Source organism: Lipophrys pholis (assembly GCF_963383615.2).
Source record: "Lipophrys pholis genome assembly, chromosome: 21".
Taxonomy (NCBI): Eukaryota; Metazoa; Chordata; class Actinopteri; order Blenniiformes; family Blenniidae; genus Lipophrys; species Lipophrys pholis.
Window position 1 is genome coordinate 25,132,317 of NC_137649.1, and position 19,359 is coordinate 25,151,675.

The window sequence follows — 19,359 nt, forward strand, 5'->3', positions numbered from 1 at the left end:
GATGTAGGGCTTTAAAAAATAACTGAAATGGAAAAAATTGTTAAAATCACCATAAATGGTGAATTTAAAACACCTTTAAAAAAAACAACTGAAAATGACTAAAAATCATTAATAGAAAAGAAAAGCTTATAAATTTGAAGAAAAAAAACACACCTGCTTCAAAAAAGCCAAAATGTTAGTTAAAAAGGTTCACATCTCAAAATGGGTTATAAAATGCTAATAAAAACAAATGATAATGAATATGAGTGCAATTCCTAAAATGGATCCAAAAACAGCTGAATGTATTCAGAAATGTTTCCCATTCTAAAAGCTCATGAATGCAGGTTCTTGGACGTATATCCAGACTATACATGAAGCTTTTTAAGCTTCATTTTAAAGATGAAGCATGTTGTGCAGCTCCAGTTAAATTTGGAAAGTGACAAAAACGTCTGTAAAGATTTCAGACTCCCAAGTTAAACGACTGCGCAGCGTCGGCCTCACTCTGCTGGGGATGCAGTTGCTGGTGTTGAAGGAATCTTTCTCCTCCTCTTGACATTTTGTACAAACAGAATTTAAAGTCTGTCTTAGTGTCGTGATTCTCATTGATATTGAATGTTTCTATTAAAATGTAGAGTTTAGTGTGAGATGTTAGAATGAAGCCTGGTCCAGGTTTACTTTGAACCGATAGACACTGATGACGTGTTACATGTTAACCCCCCTCGCTCCTCTCGTTGCCCCCCCAGCCCCCGCTGAACGCCCAGATGCTGGCTCAGCGTCAGAGGGAGCTCTACAGCATCCAGCACCGCCAGCGTCAGCTGTTTCAGCAGAAGGTCCTGTTCATGAGACAAAACATGGCCGGCGCCGCTCCCACCAAAGGAGCCCCCACCACACCTCAGCAGCCGCAGAAGCAGTTCAGCTTCCCGGCGGGGTACAACACCATGACGGGAAACCCCCCTACCTCAACTGGCCCCTTCAGCCCCCCCGACGCCAAGCTCGCCCCCAGAGTCCCCCTCAACAGCCCCACGCTGGGGGGGCAGTTTAACACCACCGGGCTCTTTCAGCAGTTTGGGGGCTCTGGTGAGTAAAGTTGGAAGATTTTATGAGAACGTTTTGAAAAGTCTCATACTCACCATGTGAGGATTTCTATCTACGACATAAATGTTTGATTGGCAGCGACTTCATACTCTCCTGTTAGAGGCTGTTGAACATCTGTCATTCTGAGGGGATGGAGATGATTGGATGTGGGTGGTTGGATTTAAATAGGTGGATAGGCTGGCTGGATGGGGTTGGTTGGATGTAAAATGATTGGATGGGGTTGGTTGGATGTAAGGTGATTGGATGGGGTGGTTGGATGTAATGTAATTGGAAGGGGGTGGTTGGATGTAAGGTGATTGGATGGGGGTGGTTGGATGTAAGGTGATTGGATGGGGGTGGTTGGATGTAACATGATTGGAAGGGGATGGTTGGATGTAAGATGATCGGATGTGGGTGGTTGGATGTAAGATAATTGGAAGGGAGTGGTTGTATGTAAGATGATTGGATGGGGGTGGTTGGATTTAAGATGATTGGAAGGGGATGGTTGGATGTAAGATGATCGGATGTGGGTGGTTGGATGTAAGATAATTGGAAGGGAGTGGTTGGATGTAACATGATTGGAAGGGGATGGTTGGATGTTAGATGATCGGCGGTGGGTGGTTGGATGTAAGGTGATTGGAAGGGGGTGGTTGCTGTAAGATGATTGGATGGGGGTGGTCGGATATAAGATGATTGGAAAGGGATGGTTGGATGTAAGATGATCGGATGTGGGTGGTTGGATGTAAGATAATTGGAAGGGAGTGGTTGTATGTAAGATGATTGGATGGGGGTGGTTGGATTTAAGATGATCGGATGTGGGTGGTTGGATGTTAGATAATTGGAAGGGAGTAGTTGAATGTAAGATAATGGGATCGGGGTGGTTGGATGTAAGATGATTGGATGGGGGTGGTTGGATTTAAGATGATTGGAAGGGGATGGTTGGATGTAACATGTTTGGAAGGGGATGGTTGGATGTTAGATGATCGGCGGTGGGTGGTTGGATGTAAGATGATCGGATGTGGGTGGTTGGATTTAAGATCATTGGAAGGGGATGGTTGGATGTAAGATGATTGGATGGGGTGGTCGGATTTAAGATGATTGGAAGGGGATGGTTGGATGTAACATGATTGGAAGGGGATGGTTGGATGTTAGATGATCGGATGTGGGTGGTTGGATGTAAGATGATCGGATGTGGGTGGTTGGATGTAAGATGATTCGATGTGGGTGGTTGGATGTTAGATAATTGGAAGGGAGTAGTTGAATGTAAGATAATGGGATGGGGGTGGTTGGATGTAAGATGATTGGATGGGGGTGGTTGGATTTAAGATGATTGGAAGGGGTGGTTGGATGTAAGATAATTGGATGGGGTGGTCGGATTTAAGATGATTGGAAGGGGATGGTTGGATGTAAGATGATTGGATGTGGGTGGTTGGATGTAAGATGATTGGATGGGGTGGTCGGATTTAAGATGATTGGAAGGGGATGGTTGGATGTAAGATGATTGGATGTGGGTGGTTGGATGTAAGATAATTGGAAGGGAGTAGTTGGATGTAAGATGATTGGAAGGGGGTGGTTGGATGTAAGATCATTGGAAGGGGATGGTTGGATGTAAGATGATTGGAAGGGGGTGGTTGGATGTAAGATGATTGGAAGGGGGTGGTTGGATGTAAGATGATTGGATGGGGATGGTTGGATTTAAGATGATTGGATGGGGTGGTTGGATTTAAGATGATTGGAAGGGGGTGGTTGGATGTAAGATGATTGGAAGGGGATGGTTGGATGTAAGATGATTGGATGTGGGTGGTTGGATGTAAGATGATTGGAAGGGGGTGGTTGGATTTAAGATGATTGGATGGGGGTGGTTGGATGTAAGATGATTGGAAGGGGGTGGTTGGATGTAAGGTGATTGGAAGGGGGTGGTTGGATGTAAGATGATTGGAAGGGGTGGTTGGATGTAAGGTGATCGGATGTGGGTGGTTGGATGTAAGATAATTGGAAGGGAGTAGTTGGATGTAAGATGATTGGATGTGGGTGGTTGGATTTAAGATGATTGGAAGGGGATGGTTGGATGTAAGATGATTGGATGTGGGTGGTTGGATGTAAGATGATCGGATGTGGGTGGTTGGATGTAAGATAATTGGAAGGGAGTAGTTGGATTTCAGATGATTGGATGGGGATGGTTGGATGTAAGGTGATTGGAAGGGGGTGGTTGGATGTAAGATGATTGGAAGGGGTGGTTGGATGTAAGGTGATCGGATGTGGGTGGTTGGATGTAAGATAATTGGAAGGGAGTAGTTGGATGTAAGATGATTGGATGGGGTGGTCGGATTTAAGATGATTGGAAGGGGATGGTTGGATGTAAGATGATTGGATGTGGGTGGTTGGATGTAACATGATTGGAAGGGGATGGTTGGATGTTAGATGATTGGATGGGGTGGTCGGATTTAAGATGATTGGAAGGGGATGGTTGGATGTAACATGATTGGAAGGGGATGGTTGGATGTAAGATGATTGGATGGGGTGGTCGGATTTAAGATGATTGGAAGGGGTGGTTGGATGTAAGATAATTGGATGGGGTGGTCGGATTTAAGATGATTGGAAGGGGATGGTTGGATGTAAGATGATTGGATGTGGGTGGTTGGATGTAAGATGATTGGATGTGGGTGGTTGGATGTAAGATGATCGGATGTGGGTGGTTGGATGTAAGATGATCGGATGTGGGTGGTTGGATGTAAGATAATTGGAAGGGAGTAGTTGGATTTCAGATGATTGGATGGGGATGGTTGGATGTAAGATGATTGGAAGGGGATGGTTGGATGTTAGATGATCGGATGTGGGTGGTTGGATTTAAGTTCATTGGAAGGGGATGGTTGGATGTTAGATGATTGGATGTGGGTGGTTGGATGTTAGATGATTGGATGTGGGTTGGTTGGATGTAAGATGATTGGATGTGGGTGGTTGGATGTAAGATGATCGGATGTGGGTGGTTGGATGTTAGATGATTGGATGTGGGTGGTTGGATGTTAGATGATTGGATGTGGGTGGTTGGATGTAAGATGATCGGATGTGGGTGGTTGGATGTTAGATGATTGGATGTGGGTGGTTGGATGTAAGATGATTGGATGTGGGTGGTTGGATGTAAGATGATCGGATGTGGGTGGTTGGATGTTAGATGATTGGATGTGGGTGGTTGGATGTTAGATGATTGGATGTGGGTGGTTGGATGTAAGATGATCGGATGTGGGTGGTTGGATGTAAGATGATCGGATGTGGGTGGTTGGATGTTAGATGATCGGATGTGGGTGGTTGGATGTAAGATGATCGGATGTGGGTGGTCGGATTTAAGATGATTGGAAGGGGATGGTTGGATGTAAGATGATTGGATGTGGGTGGTTGGATGTAAGATGATCGGATGTGGGTGGTTGGATGTTAGATGGTTGGATGGCATGGTTTTAGGCAGCAAACCATCCAGCCGTCATTTGGAGGGTCAATCTTCAGAAGGGTTAGAGCCGATAACATAGCAGAGGTTTTGCTCAAAGCTTCTATATAATCGCCGTCACTACTTGTCACCCTCTACTTTTGCGTGGTTTCATTTTTTTACATTTTTTTATTTTTTCCAAAATATAGTCAATTTTTGCTCGAGTAAACAACTCACAACTGACTTCCGGTTTGTATTACGCCCAGTAACGAGCAACGTGATTGGTCAATTGATTCCATGTGGGCTATACCTTTTGAAAGGCGGCCTCTGATTGGTTCGTAATTCTCTGACTCATTCTGATGGGTTCAAATGCTGAAGCAGAGGAGGAGTTTCCTTTCCAAGTGCTCACAAATTCTTTCTGCAGAATCCACACAGGTGGACTAATTCTATAGATCTATGATCGATCTAACTTTTCATTTCCAAAATGTAGACACGTTTGGATAACTGCACATCATTCATGCTTTTCATTGAAAAATCAGATTCTTTGCTGTGAAAATGTTGATTTTGATCGAAGTATTGACAATCCTGCGTGTTCCTTCACCAGTTTATGTGACTGTGACGTTCTAAAGTCTTTGGACTGAGCTATAGGAGGCCTGCAGAGAACACATGAGATCCCACATTCTATTAAAACTAATAAGAGGAGAATAGAAACTCTTTCACAGTTCAGAGTCTCCAGCTGCTCAGGTTAGGCTGCAGATAGAAGCAACGTGAAACTACAGGGGGAAGAAACAAGGACATGTAGAGGAGTTTGGCGTGAGGGGAGTCGGGGACAGGGACAAGTGAAAACCATCACCAATGAAAAGAGGCTTTTACCTGAAACGTAAAAACAGAACTTGCATCAGCAAAAATGTCAAGGAGAAAAGGAAATATATTACTGCTAAAAATCAAAATTGACACATCACGATGTAGTATTTAGTAGTCCAGAATGCATCACAATGTAGTATTTAGTAGTCCAGAATGCATCACAATGTAGTATTTAGTGGTCCAGAATGCATCACAATGTAGTATTTAGTAGTCCAGAATGTAGTCCAGAATGCATCACAATGCAGTATTTAGTAGTCCAGAATGCATCACAATGTAGTATTTAGTAGTCCAGAATGCATCACAATGTAGTATTTAGTAGTCCAGAATGCATCACAATGTAGTATTTAGTGGTCCAGAATGCATCACAATGTAGTATTTAGTAGTCCAGAATGCATCACAATGTAGTATTTAGTGGTCCAGAATGCATCACAATGTAGTATTTAGTAGTCCAGAATGTAGTCCAGAATGCATCACAATGCAGTATTTAGTAGTCCAGAATGCATCACAATGTAGTATTTAGTAGTCCAGAATGTAGTCCAGAATGCATCACAATGCAGTATTTAGTAGTCCAGAATGCATCACAATGTAGTATTTAGTAGTTCAGAATGCATCACAATGTAGTATTTAGTAGTCCAGAATGCATCACAATGTAGTATTTAGTGGTCCAGAATGCATCACAATGTAGTATTTAGTAGTCCAGAATGCATCACAATGTAGTATTTAGTAGTCCAGAATGTAGTCCAGAATGCATCACAATGTAGTATTTAGTGGTCCAGAATGCATCACAATGTAGTATTTAGTAGTCCAGAATGTAGTCCAGAATGCATCACAATGCAGTATTTAGTAGTCCAGAATGCATCACAATGTAGTATTTAGTAGTCCAGAATGCATCACAATGCAGTATTTAGTAGTCCAGAATGCATCACAATGCAGTATTTAGTAGTCCAGAATGCATCACAATGTAGTATTTAGTAGTCCAGAATGCATCACAATGTAGTATTTAGTAGTCCAGAATGCATCACAATGTAGTATTTAGTAGTCCAGAATGCATCACAATGTAGTATTTAGTAGTCCAGAATGTAGTCCAGAATGTATCACAATGTAGTATTTAGTAGTCCAGAATGCATCACAATGTAGTATTTAGTAGTCCAGAATGCATCACAATGTAGTATTTAGTAGTCCAGAATGCATCACAATGCAGTATTTAGTAGTCCAGAATGTAGTCCAGAATGCATCACAATGTAGTATTTAGTAGTCCAGAATGCATCACAATGCAGTATTTAGTAGTCCAGAATGCATCCAGAATGCATCACAATGCAGTATTTAGTAGTCCAGAATGCATCACAATGTAGTATTTAGTAGTCCAGAATGTAGTCCAGAATGCATCACAATGCAGTATTTAGTAGTCCAGAATGCATCCAGAATGCATCACAATGTAGTATTTAGTAGTCCAGAATGTAGTCCAGAATGCATCACAATGTAGTATTTAGTAGTCCAGAATGCATCACAATGTAGTATTTAGTAGTCCAGAATGCATCACAATGCAGTATTTAGTAGTCCAGAATGCATCCAGAATGCATCACAATGCAGTATTTAGTAGTCCAGAATGCATCACAATGTAGTATTTAGTAGTCCAGAATGTAGTCCAGAATGCATCACAATGCAGTATTTAGTAGTCCAGAATGCATCACAATGCAGTATTTAGTAGTCCAGAATGCATCCAGAATGCATCACAATGTAGTATTTAGTAGTCCAGAATGCATCACAATGTAGTATTTAGTAGTCCAGAATGTAGTCCAGAATGCATCACAATGTAGTATTTAGTAGTCCAGAATGCATCACAATGTAGTATTTAGTAGTCCAGAATGCATCACAATGCAGTATTTAGTAGTCCAGAATGTAGTCCAGAATGCATCACAATGTAGTATTTAGTAGTCCAGAATGCATCACAATGCAGTATTTAGTAGTCCAGAATGCATCCAGAATGCATCACAATGCAGTATTTAGTAGTCCAGAATGCATCACAATGTAGTATTTAGTAGTCCAGAATGTAGTCCAGAATGCATCACAATGCAGTATTTAGTAGTCCAGAATGCATCACAATGTAGTATTTAGTAGTCCAGAATGTAGTCCAGAATGCATCACAATGTAGTATTTAGTAGTCCAGAATGCATCACAATGTAGTATTTAGTAGTCCAGAATGTAGTCCAGAATGTATCACAATGTAGTATTTAGTAGTCCAGAATGCATCACAATGTAGTATTTAGTAGTCCAGAATGCATCACAATGTAGTATTTAGTAGTCCAGAATGCATCACAATGCAGTATTTAGTAGTCCAGAATGTAGTCCAGAATGCATCACAATGTAGTATTTAGTAGTCCAGAATGCATCACAATGCAGTATTTAGTAGTCCAGAATGCATCCAGAATGCATCACAATGCAGTATTTAGTAGTCCAGAATGCATCACAATGTAGTATTTAGTAGTCCAGAATGCATCCAGAATGCATCACAATGTAGTATTTAGTAGTCCAGAATGTAGTCCAGAATGCATCACAATGTAGTATTTAGTAGTCCAGAATGCATCACAATGTAGTATTTAGTAGTCCAGAATGCATCACAATGCAGTATTTAGTAGTCCAGAATGCATCCAGAATGCATCACAATGCAGTATTTAGTAGTCCAGAATGCATCACAATGTAGTATTTAGTAGTCCAGAATGTAGTCCAGAATGCATCACAATGCAGTATTTAGTAGTCCAGAATGCATCACAATGCAGTATTTAGTAGTCCAGAATGCATCCAGAATGCATCACAATGTAGTATTTAGTAGTCCAGAATGCATCACAATGTAGTATTTAGTAGTCCAGAATGTAGTCCAGAATGCATCACAATGTAGTATTTAGTAGTCCAGAATGCATCACAATGTAGTATTTAGTAGTCCAGAATGCATCACAATGCAGTATTTAGTAGTCCAGAATGTAGTCCAGAATGCATCACAATGTAGTATTTAGTAGTCCAGAATGCATCACAATGCAGTATTTAGTAGTCCAGAATGCATCCAGAATGCATCACAATGCAGTATTTAGTAGTCCAGAATGCATCACAATGTAGTATTTAGTAGTCCAGAATGTAGTCCAGAATGCATCACAATGCAGTATTTAGTAGTCCAGAATGCATCCAGAATGCATCACAATGTAGTATTTAGTAGTCCAGAATGTAGTCCAGAATGCATCACAATGTAGTATTTAGTAGTCCAGAATGCATCACAATGTAGTATTTAGTAGTCCAGAATGCATCACAATGCAGTATTTAGTAGTCCAGAATGCATCCAGAATGCATCACAATGCAGTATTTAGTAGTCCAGAATGCATCACAATGTAGTATTTAGTAGTCCAGAATGTAGTCCAGAATGCATCACAATGCAGTATTTAGTAGTCCAGAATGCATCACAATGCAGTATTTAGTAGTCCAGAATGCATCCAGAATGCATCACAATGTAGTATTTAGTAGTCCAGAATGCATCACAATGTAGTATTTAGTAGTCCAGAATGCATCACAATGTAGTATTTAGTAGTCCAGAATGCATCACAATGTAGTATTTAGTAGTCCAGAATGCATCACAATGCAGTATTTAGTAGTCCAGAATGTAGTCCAGAATGCATCACAATGTAGTATTTAGTAGTCCAGAATGCATCACAATGCAGTATTTAGTAGTCCAGAATGCATCACAATGTAGTATTTAGTAGTCCAGAATGTAGTCCAGAATGCATCACAATGCAGTATTTAGTAGTCCAGAATGCATCCAGAATGCATCACAATGTAGTATTTAGTAGTCCAGAATGTAGTCCAGAATGCATCACAATGTAGTATTTAGTAGTCCAGAATGCATCCAGAATGCATCACAATGTAGTATTTAGTAGTCCAGAATGCATCACAATGTAGTATTTAGTAGTCCAGAATGCATCACAATGCAGTATTTAGTAGTCCAGAATGTAGTCCAGAATGCATCACAATGTAGTATTTAGTAGTCCAGAATGCATCACAATGCAGTATTTAGTAGTCCAGAATGCATCACAATGCAGTATTTAGTAGTCCAGAATGCATCCAGAATGCATCACAATGTAGTATTTAGTAGTCCAGAATGCATCACAATGTAGTATTTAGTAGTCCAGAATGCATCACAATGTAGTATTTAGTAGTCCAGAATGTAGTCCAGAATGCATCACAATGTAGTATTTAGTAGTCCAGAATGCATCACAATGTAGTATTTAGTAGTCCAGAATGTAGTCCAGAATGCATCACAATGCAGTATTTAGTAGTCCAGAATGCATCACAATGCAGTATTTAGTAGTCCAGAATGCATCACAATGCAGTATTTAGTAGTCCAGAATGTAGTCCAGAATGCATCACAATGTAGTATTTAGTAGTCCAGAATGCATCCAGAATGCATCACAATGTAGTATTTAGTAGTCCAGAATGCATCACAATGCAGTATTTAGTAGTCCAGAATGCATCCAGAATGCATCACAATGTAGTATTTAGTAGTCCAGAATGCATCACAATGTAGTATTTAGTAGTCCAGAATGCATCACAATGTAGTATTTAGTAGTCCAGAATGTAGTCCAGAATGCATCACAATGCAGTATTTAGTAGTCCAGAATGCATCACAATGCAGTATTTAGTAGTCCAGAATGCATCACAATGCAGTATTCATGGTCTATCTCGATCAATTTAATTTTTTTTAAATAGCGACCACGAATGCTTCTTCTAAAGTGCTCTGCTCTTCTGGTTCTTCCTCAGCCGTGGTCCAACAAGACCCCCCGTTCCCCCCAGAGATGAGCCCCACCAGCCCTCTGTTGTCGCCTGAGAACTCCACCTCTCAGAGTTCTCTGCTTCAGCAGGCCCCACCCCCTGGCTACCAGTCACCAGACATGAAGAGCTGGCAACAGGCAGGGATGGGCAGGTGAGGATGGCGGTGTTGGCTGGTCTGTTTCTGTCGGGTGTGCTGTAACGTCTTTCTGCTGCTTTCAGCCTTTTCGGTCAGTCGGGCCAGAGCGCGGGGTCGCCGGCCTTCACCCAGCAGGGAGTCTACAACAACATGAGCATCACCGTGTCCATGGCCGGGGCCTCGGCCGGCATGGCTTCGATACCTCCGATGGGGCAGGCGGTGGGCATGAGCAGCAGTAACCTCAGCGGCGACCAGCAGGTGAGTGAGTCCTGAAGCTATCAGCAGGGTAACTGCCACCAACTGTCTCATTGGCATGCAGTGACGTCTAGTGCTCCTATTTAGTGTCACTGTTATATTTTTAAATGCAAGTTGCATTACTCGCCAAACAACTACAAAAAAACGTGACTTATACTCTGAAATACGGCCATCGTGGAGGTTTTTCAGTGGTACTTTACCAGCTTTCTGATATCATGCAGTGACATCTAGTGGTCACAGATGATATGTACTGATTTATTGATATATAACTTGCTTCTTATTATAAGTCACATGACCAGCCAAACTGAGGAAAAAAGTCACTTATTGTCTCGGAAAATGGTACTAATGCAAGGTTTTCTGTTTTATTGTTGCAACATTCTGTTGTCATATAGTGACATCTAGTGGTCACATTTTAAAATTTAAATTACGTGACCAACTCAAAAAGTGACACTAGTCCAGAAAACACAGTAACTATGGAGGTCTTTCTGCAGTACTGCAGCAGGATTCTGTTGTCATACAGTGACATTAGTGGTCTCAGATGGTATTACAGCTGCTTATTGCTATGGAAGTCACAGAACCTGCCAGAAAACTAAAAAAACAAGAAGCACAACTTATAGTCTGGAAAATATGGTGCATTTACACGGAAACAGGAGTATTCATGCATATATAGTAGAACCTACACACTCCACACAGAGTCCTGGAGTCGAACCCGGGTCCTGTGGTTGTGCAGCGAGAAAGCTCAGGCCCCGTTTACATTAAAAACTCAAAACTTTGGTTGCATTTTGTGTGGCTGTTCACTGAAAACGTAACTTTCTGAAACGCTCAATCTCCGTGGAGACGAGCGGAAAGGCTGCTCCTGGTCGCCACGTTGGTACTAAATGGCTTTTCTGCACATGCTCAGTAGAGCCAATCAGAACAATGTTTCCTCGGTGGTGTCATGACTCCCAATCCATGTTCTCCTGGACTTGGTACTTTTATTTTGACAGTCACAATAATAACAATCCAACTTGGTAGTTTTATTTTTCTTTATGGTCTGTCCTCTAGAATGTCCGTGTTCTCTGCTTTGTGTGTTTTCAGTACTAAAACTAACAACAGCACCAACAAGTGACCCAACATAGAAACTGCATCGTTTTCAGCATTTATGCCATTTCCGTGTAAACAGACATCATTTTCAGAATGTTACTCGGTAAATGACAAACTTTCCTGAAAGAAAAAAAACCCAAATTATGTATTTTCCCTTAAAACGTTGGCATGCGTGGGGGACTCGAACCGGAGCACTCCCACTCTGAGCCCGCCTCCCAGCTCTGAGCCCGCCTCCCTAATCTGAGCACGCCTCCCGCTCTGAGCCCGCCTCCCTAATCTGAGCCCGCCTCCCAGCTCTGAGCCCACCTCCCTAATCTGAGCCCACCTCCCTAATCTGAGCACGCCTCCCGCTCTGAGCCCACCTCCCAGCTCTGAGCCCACCTCCCTAATCTGAGCACGCCTCCCGCTCTGAGCCCACCTCCCAGCTCTGAGCCCGCCTCCCAGCTCTGAGCCCACCTCCCTAATCTGAGCACGCCTCCCAGCTCTGATCCCACCTCCCTAATCTGAGCACGCCTCCCGCTCTGAGCCCACCTCCCTAATCTGAGTACGCCTCCCGCTCTGAGCCCGCCTCCCTAATCTGAGCACGCCTCCCGCTCTGAGCCCACCTCCCTAATCTGAGCCCACCTCCCTAATCTGAGCACGCCTCCCAGCTCTGATCCCACCTCCCTAATCTGAGCCCGCCTCCCACTCTGAGCCCACCTCCCTAATCTGAGCACGCCTCCCAGCTCTGATCCCACCTCCCTAATCTGAGCACGCCTCCCGCTCTGAGCCCGCCTCCCTAATCTGAGCACGCCTCCCGCTTTGAGCCCACCTCCCTAATCTGAGCACGCCTCCCGCTCTGAGCCCGCCTCCCTAATCTGAGCACGCCTCCCGCTCTGAGTCCACCTCCCTAATCTGAGTCCACCTCCCTAATCTGAGCACGCCTCCCGCTCTGAGCCCGCCTCCCTAATCTGAGCACGCCTCCCGCTCTGAGCCCACCTCCCTAATCTGAGCACGCCTCCCGCTCTGAGCCCACCTGCCTAATCTGAGCACGCCTCCCAGCTCTGAGCACGCCTCCCTAATCTGAGCCCGCCTCCCGCTCTGAGCCCACCTCCCTAATCTGAGCCCGCCTCCCGCTCTGAGCCCACCTCCCTAATCTGAGCACGCCTCCCTAATCTGAGCCCACCTCCCCGCTCTGAGCCCACCTCCCTAATCTGAGCCCGCCTCCCTAATCTGAGCACGCCTCCCTAATCTGAGCCCGCCTCCCTAATCTGAGCACGCCTCCCTAATCTGAGCCCACCTCCCCGCTCTGAGCCCACCTCCCTAATCTAAGCACGCCTCCCGCTCTGAGCCCACCTCCCTAATCTGAGCCCACCTCCCTAATCTGAGCATGCCTCCCAGCTCTGAGCACGCCTCCCTAATCTGAGCCCGCCTCCCACTCTGAGCCCACCTCCCTAATCTGAGCACGCCTCCCGCTCTGAGCCCGCCTCCCGCTCTGAGCCCACCTCCCTAATCTGAGCACGCCTCCCAGCTCTGAGCACGCCTCCCTAATCTGAGCCCACCTCCCCGCTCTGAGCCCACCTCCCTAATCTGAGCCCGCCTCCCTAATCTGAGCCCACCTCCCGCTCTGAGCCCGCCTCCCTACTTTGAACCACCTCCCACTCTGTCCCGCAGGTGCAGCAGGTCCAGGTGTTTGCGGACGTCCAGTGCACGGTGAACCTAGTGGGCAGTGATTCGTACCTGAACCAGGCGTCCCTCGAGGCCGCCACCTCCCAGAAGGGCCCTGGCCCCCAGGGCCCCCCGAGCAACCAGGCCCAGCAGAAGAGCCTCCTCCAGCAGCTGCTCACCGAGTGACTCCCCCCCCAATCCTCTTCCACACTCATGCTCTCCTCCTCCTCCTCCTCCTCTGGCGGGTTGGAGGGGGTCCGGGTCCGGTGGTACTCTAAGAAGTGCGGAGTGTGTTCAGACCTGCCTGTCTAATCTGTCTGACAACCTGTCTGTCTGCCTCAGCCTATTGAAGGCAGTGTTGTCTTGCTGCTCATTCCTCGGTGTCCTACTTCCTGCTTCCTGACCCAAGAAAGAAAACAGAAGAAAGAAAGAAAATAGCGACATTATAGATTTGCCAAGTTGTCTTCACTGTCGAATCAGGGCCGGCCTCCTTTTTCTTTAGTTGTTTTGTTCAGTGTTCTCGCCATGGGACGTTTCAGTTCATCGGGGGCGTCGCAGCAGCTGCAGCATCTCTGGATGTTTCATTTTTTTATTCTTATTTTTGTAATTATTTTTAGTTGTCCAGTCTCTCAGCGATGTGGGAATGTTGCATTGTGGGACAGAAGCTCAGGGTCAGCTGGATCTGATCTCATCTGGTCTCTCTATCGGCTGCAGTGCCTGCTTCTTCTTCGACATCTTATTCTATTTTGTTTAAATTCTTCTGCTCTCACCTTCATCATCTTCATCATCATCATCTTCATAGACAGCCAGAACGGACCGATTGATGGATGGATGGGAGACAGACGGGATGCTGCTCAGTTTCTTTCTATCTTTTGGGGGGACTAACGTGTCAAGGTTTGATTTTATTCCCTCAAAGTCTAAAAAGAGACTGTTCTTATTTAACTGTCCATCACATTTTAACCCCCCACCCCACAACCACCACCTCAGCAGCTGTGAATACAGAACCCCCCCCTCGGGTTCTCTCTTTCTTTTTTCTCTCTGTCTCTCTTGTTCTCTCTCTCGCTCGCTCTCTCTCTGTCTCTGTCTGTCTCTCTCTCTTTCTCAGCCTATCAGTATTGTTTACCTACATGCAGGCAGTAGTATTGTACAGTACAGAAGGACAAAACACTCACTCTTCTCTTGTAAAATGCTTTTCCTCTGAGGTTTAAAAAAAAAAAGATGTGATATAGATATGTGATTCAAGTCAGGTTTGGTTTATTGATTATTATTCTTGTAGATTTACCTCTTTTTTAAAAAAAACAAAAAACAAACAGGTTTTCGGCAGACGGTAAAAGGAGGAAAACGATTCCAGCTCTCCAAAATGTGAACAAAAAGACAATATAAAGGTACAATATGTAACATTTTCAGTCTTAAAGAGTTTAGTCCTGTAATGCCAGTCCTCCCCACCAGATGGTGCAGTGAGTCACTGAAGATACGATCCAACCAACGCTATTGAAATCTTATATACCATACTTTTTAAGCCAACGATTTAACGAAAAAGGAACAAATGAGGAAAAGCTTGATTTTACTTGTCTTTCTTGTGTCCACAAACTTTCTGTTTTGATGATTGAACTTGGGGGTTTGTTTGCTTTATTATCTCCTGTGCTAACCCGGGAGCTCGGGAGCCATCTTTCCTTGCTTTCTCCTCTTTTTTTATCTTATATATGTACAATAATTTCAGAAAACTGCAAACAGTAATGTGTTTGTAACCAATATATTTGTAAAAGAAAGAGGAGAAACATGCCGTTAAAGAAAGCTGCGACACACCGACGGCGACGACACAAAGATATGAAATAACCTCAGGTGGGAGGAGCTTCCTCATTAACGACACACAAATGGCGGAAATTCGATTTATTTGTTGGGAAGTCTTCTTTAAAAGGTTCCACGTCTTGAGATAAAAAACACTTTATGGTTGCAGGATTACCATGGTTACAGGAAGAGATCGAGCCTCCTCCTTACTTGGAGACTTATTAGATTAAATCAGATTGATGGGCCGAAAGAATTTTTATCCGATTGGGTCAGTGGATCAATCTTCGCGTGACAGTGAAACATGGCGTAAAGCAAGTCAAGTCCAATCGTAAACACAAAGCTTGTAGCTTCAATCGGATTGGACAAATCAGGATTTCATTGGGATCCATGTAAACCCAGCTTGTGTCACGTTTATATGTGGGAAGTTCTGTTGAGTCAAAGAAATAACCCGACAAACAAAGATTTCCTTTACTGGTAAGCGTCATTTCTTCGAGGAGTTAAAAACACAATGTTGTGAATATTATGGCCAATACTCGTAAAGGTTCTACTTCTTGATGGTGGGGATGCAGTAATCTGAGAAATGTTACTGAAAAATGGAGTATGTATGCCAGGCCTATAGGTGGCGCTTTAACTCTGCCACAGAAATACATCAAACCCAGAGAGGAAACACGAGCATGAAAAAACGGATCAATCAACAAATCCAACATGTCACCTTATTTAAGCAACGAGCATCAGCAGCTCCTGCTGCTCCACCTGGAGCAGGTAGTTCGCCATGTTGTTGTTCAGTGACATCACAGCGAGGGTCGCAGGGTTAAAGGTCGAGAGGTTTCAGCGAATGTGTGTCTTGTCCATCCACACGCCAAAGCAGAGGCAGCGTGTTCATATTCCTCCACTCTGCAACCCGTTTAAAGAAAGAAAGAAAAAAACGTTTTCAGGATCCAAAAACGCTGCGTCGTGTCGATGATTGGGCAAAAAAGATGGTTACATGAAACGGCGGGGTGTGGCTGATCGGACAAAAACAATGTGGTTACATGAAACAGTGCCCCCGTGTGGACAGGGCCTGAGCTAGTCGACACAGGCCACGGCAGCAGTCACGACCATCCCGAATTCCTGACACTGTCAAAAGGTTCTCACAGCTTGTCTTTGGTCGCTATGACAACGGCTGTCCTTGAGCCGGTCTCACCACTGATTTAGAAGTGAGACCAAAGATATCGCCACGATTCTCTCGTGATTGTCATCTTTCGCCTGTGACTGCTGAAAATCGCACGGTGTAACCTTAAGCAGTGCTTTTCTCCAAACTCTGATTCTCTTTACACGACTCCTCCGGCGCCCCCTCTGGAACCATAGTCCTCCATAATCTTTACTAAATTATCCCAAAACATTGACGTATATGTTCTGGATTGTTCCTTGGCTCCACGGGAGCAACTGAAACTCCTTGATTTCTCACGTTTTTTCACACGGGACAGATTCGATCAGGGAAACGGTCCTTTCGTGTCCCATTCGATCGCACCCCTCTTCATCAGGTCCCGTGGAGTCTCAACTAGCTACCCGCCGCCCGGCCGGCGTCCTTCAGTACCGAGTCTCTGCCGAACAATTAGGAGTGCGTGACGTCCACATTCCAACTCCTCCAGATGTTCAAGTCCCGAACCACTTTGTGCTCGTCTGCTCCCATTGGGCTAACGTGGCTTCACCAGAACCAAGCAGAACCATTCTACTGCTTCAACATCCCACTGTGACGTCAAGTCGCACAGAACCGTCCTTAAATCCTCCAACAGGGTCAAAGTCATCTTCGATTCAGTTCTCTGAGAAACGTGTTGATAATTTGCTTCTTTGGAATTCATTCAACAATTATTTGTGACAGTTCAGCAGATTTTAAACAGCTGCAAGTTTATTTTGTCTGAATAAAAGTCAGAACTTACAAAGAATACCAAAGAAAATGTGAAAAATATCAGAAAAAAATGTAATATCCTGATTAAAGGTAATATTTTAAGCATTGAATGAAACGATTGTGAGAAAGTAAAGTTTTTGAAGTGTAAGTTAAATGTTCTAAATTTAAACATGTTTTAAAGAAATTGAGAATAAAGGTACATTTTGCCAAAGTGAGAATGTTTTCTGACAACACATCAAAATAAATGTTCTAAATATTCTGGGTTCATTTGAAAACAAAACAATGTAGAAAACTAGAATTAGACATTTTTGTTGAATACAGACTAAACTTAAAGATTTATTTTTAATTTTGTTCTCATGCAAAATGTTGAAAGATGTTTTGATTAAATCAAACATTTCTCATTTAAAATTTCAAAGATTTGATCAAATTTTGACAACAGGCATGGAAATAACCCAAATAATGAACATGTGAACAATTAGAACAAAAAAGGGGGAATAACATTTTTTAAAGTAACTTTTAAGTTTTCTTTATGAACTTAAATTGTTGGACAAACATTAATACTCTGAATATGCTGATCTAATAAAACAGTCGTCCACTTGTGTTTATGTGAAGTTAGTGTGTTCTATTCAAACCGCAGCGACTCTCTGCTGCCACCTGAAGGACAAAACCGTCTTTCCCTGAATGTTTCATTCTGCACCTTTAATGTCGAGAAACGTTGCACAAAACAAGCTAGCGTTAGCGCCTCCGGAGCTAGCGAGCGCCTCCGGAGCTAGCGAGCGCCTCCGGAGCTAGCGAGCGCCTCCGGAGCTAGCGAGCGCCTCCGGAGCTAGCTAGCGCCTCACTTCCTGAAAGCTTTTATTCTTCTGTTGGATCCTGAGACGCAGGCGCGGCACAAAGTGGATGAATGTAGTATTTTTGTGATCTTTGTTTTCCGGATGTTTCTTTGCGTCCTCCGCCCGGCCTCCTCTGCGTCGTTAGTCTCATTCCAACAGGAAAACCTGTTTGTTGTGTGCAGGAGCAGCGAGAAGACGACCACCACATGCCAAATACATCCAGTGTAACATTTGCTTTTTATGCAACAGATGGAAAAATCCCTCCTTCGCTCACGACAGCTAACAGGTACCAGGTTGGGTTGGTTTTTGTTTTTTTATAAATATCTCTATATATATATAAATATGTGTTTCACGGTGTTAACATAATGTATATAACAGAGAAATGTGAATATGTATTTGTTCGAAATCAAAAGAAAAGTAGTGCTCCGACTTTGTGGTGAATAACTACTTGCCTCCGCCATGTTTGTTTGTTTGTTTGTTTTGTATTTTGAATTTTCAAAGTTTTTTTCTGATGTATAGGGTTAGGGTTTACCCTTCTGATGTAAATGAGTATTGGTGAGTGTCTGTGTGTAAGTGATTCATACTGTATATCTGGTGTTCTCCAACATGGGAAAAGCAGAAGATGTCAGTGTGTGATTCTCTGTAGCCCCGCCCCCTCACCTGCACAGACCCCCCCCCCCCCCCCCCCCCCCCCGTGGCTGTGCTCACATGTCAAACTATGCCAGAGAATGGTTTTTGTTAGTTTGTTTTTCTAAGCGACTGCTGAATGTGATGTGATTGAGAGAGAGGAGACGCAGTGCGGACTGGCTGTTTTACGGGTTAATTTAAAGAAAACCACAAAAAATACTGATTTAAAAACAAAAGGCCATAATATTTAATTTTCTCTGTTGAAAAGGTTGAAGTGGAGCCTTGGTTTTTTAGCTTTTAGTAGTTTGTTCTTTCTTTTGAGCGGTTAGCGAGCTGATGTAGCATCTCGTTTGTCTCTGAGCGCTCGTCCGCTGCAGGAAACGACCAACATTTGAAAATGTTTGATAGATCTTGTATACGAAACCTCAGAGGCGCTGGAGGGGACGCAAATGTAGCCGCCATTTTGAACTACTTTTTGTTGCATCTCGTGGAGTGGATGCTAGCGCTTTCACGCCATTTCATCAGATTTTTTGTTTCGTCTTCAGACAAACTGATTGGACCTTTAAATTGCTCCAATCTGTCCCAGTTAGCCTCGGGAAGTTTCCACAAAGGTTCTCTGTTCATTTTAGCACATCCTCATCTCCTGTGAACGTTCTGAAGCTCTTTCCTTGTGAAGGACCAGTTTTCTGTTTGGATGCTAGCATTTCTTTCCGGCCTCTCTACGAACCCGTTTCTTTTAAATTTGCCAAATCTGCTGCAGTCATCCCAAAGTGGAGTTAGTTTTGAGAAGTTCCCACCTACCTAATGGTTAAGTTTCCCATTTGCATGCAAGCACTTTCCCAAACAAATTTATTTCTGCCTTCCAAGAGAAGTCATTTCCCAACTCAACAGCGATTTCTCCCAAAGTTCTCAAAATTGTTGGACGTCAGCACTTTCTTCATTCTCGTTTTGTTTC

At 43.6% G+C, this 19,359-nt stretch overlaps 1 protein-coding gene across 1 annotated transcript in view; it reads left to right on the plus strand.

The window, feature by feature from the left end:
• The window catches only part of ncoa1 (nuclear receptor coactivator 1), a 73,697-nt gene extending 55,479 nt beyond the window's left edge, over positions 1-18,218 (plus strand). Inside the window, exons 19-22 of the mRNA XM_080490182.1 lie at positions 723-1,056; positions 10,136-10,298; positions 10,367-10,541; positions 13,275-18,218. Of these exons, the coding sequence (XP_080346308.1) occupies positions 723-1,056; positions 10,136-10,298; positions 10,367-10,541; positions 13,275-13,454 (852 nt within the window). The 3' untranslated portion in view covers positions 13,455-18,218. The remainder of the gene's footprint in view (positions 1-722; positions 1,057-10,135; positions 10,299-10,366; positions 10,542-13,274) is intronic.
• Positions 18,219-19,359: the final 1,141 nt, after the last annotated feature.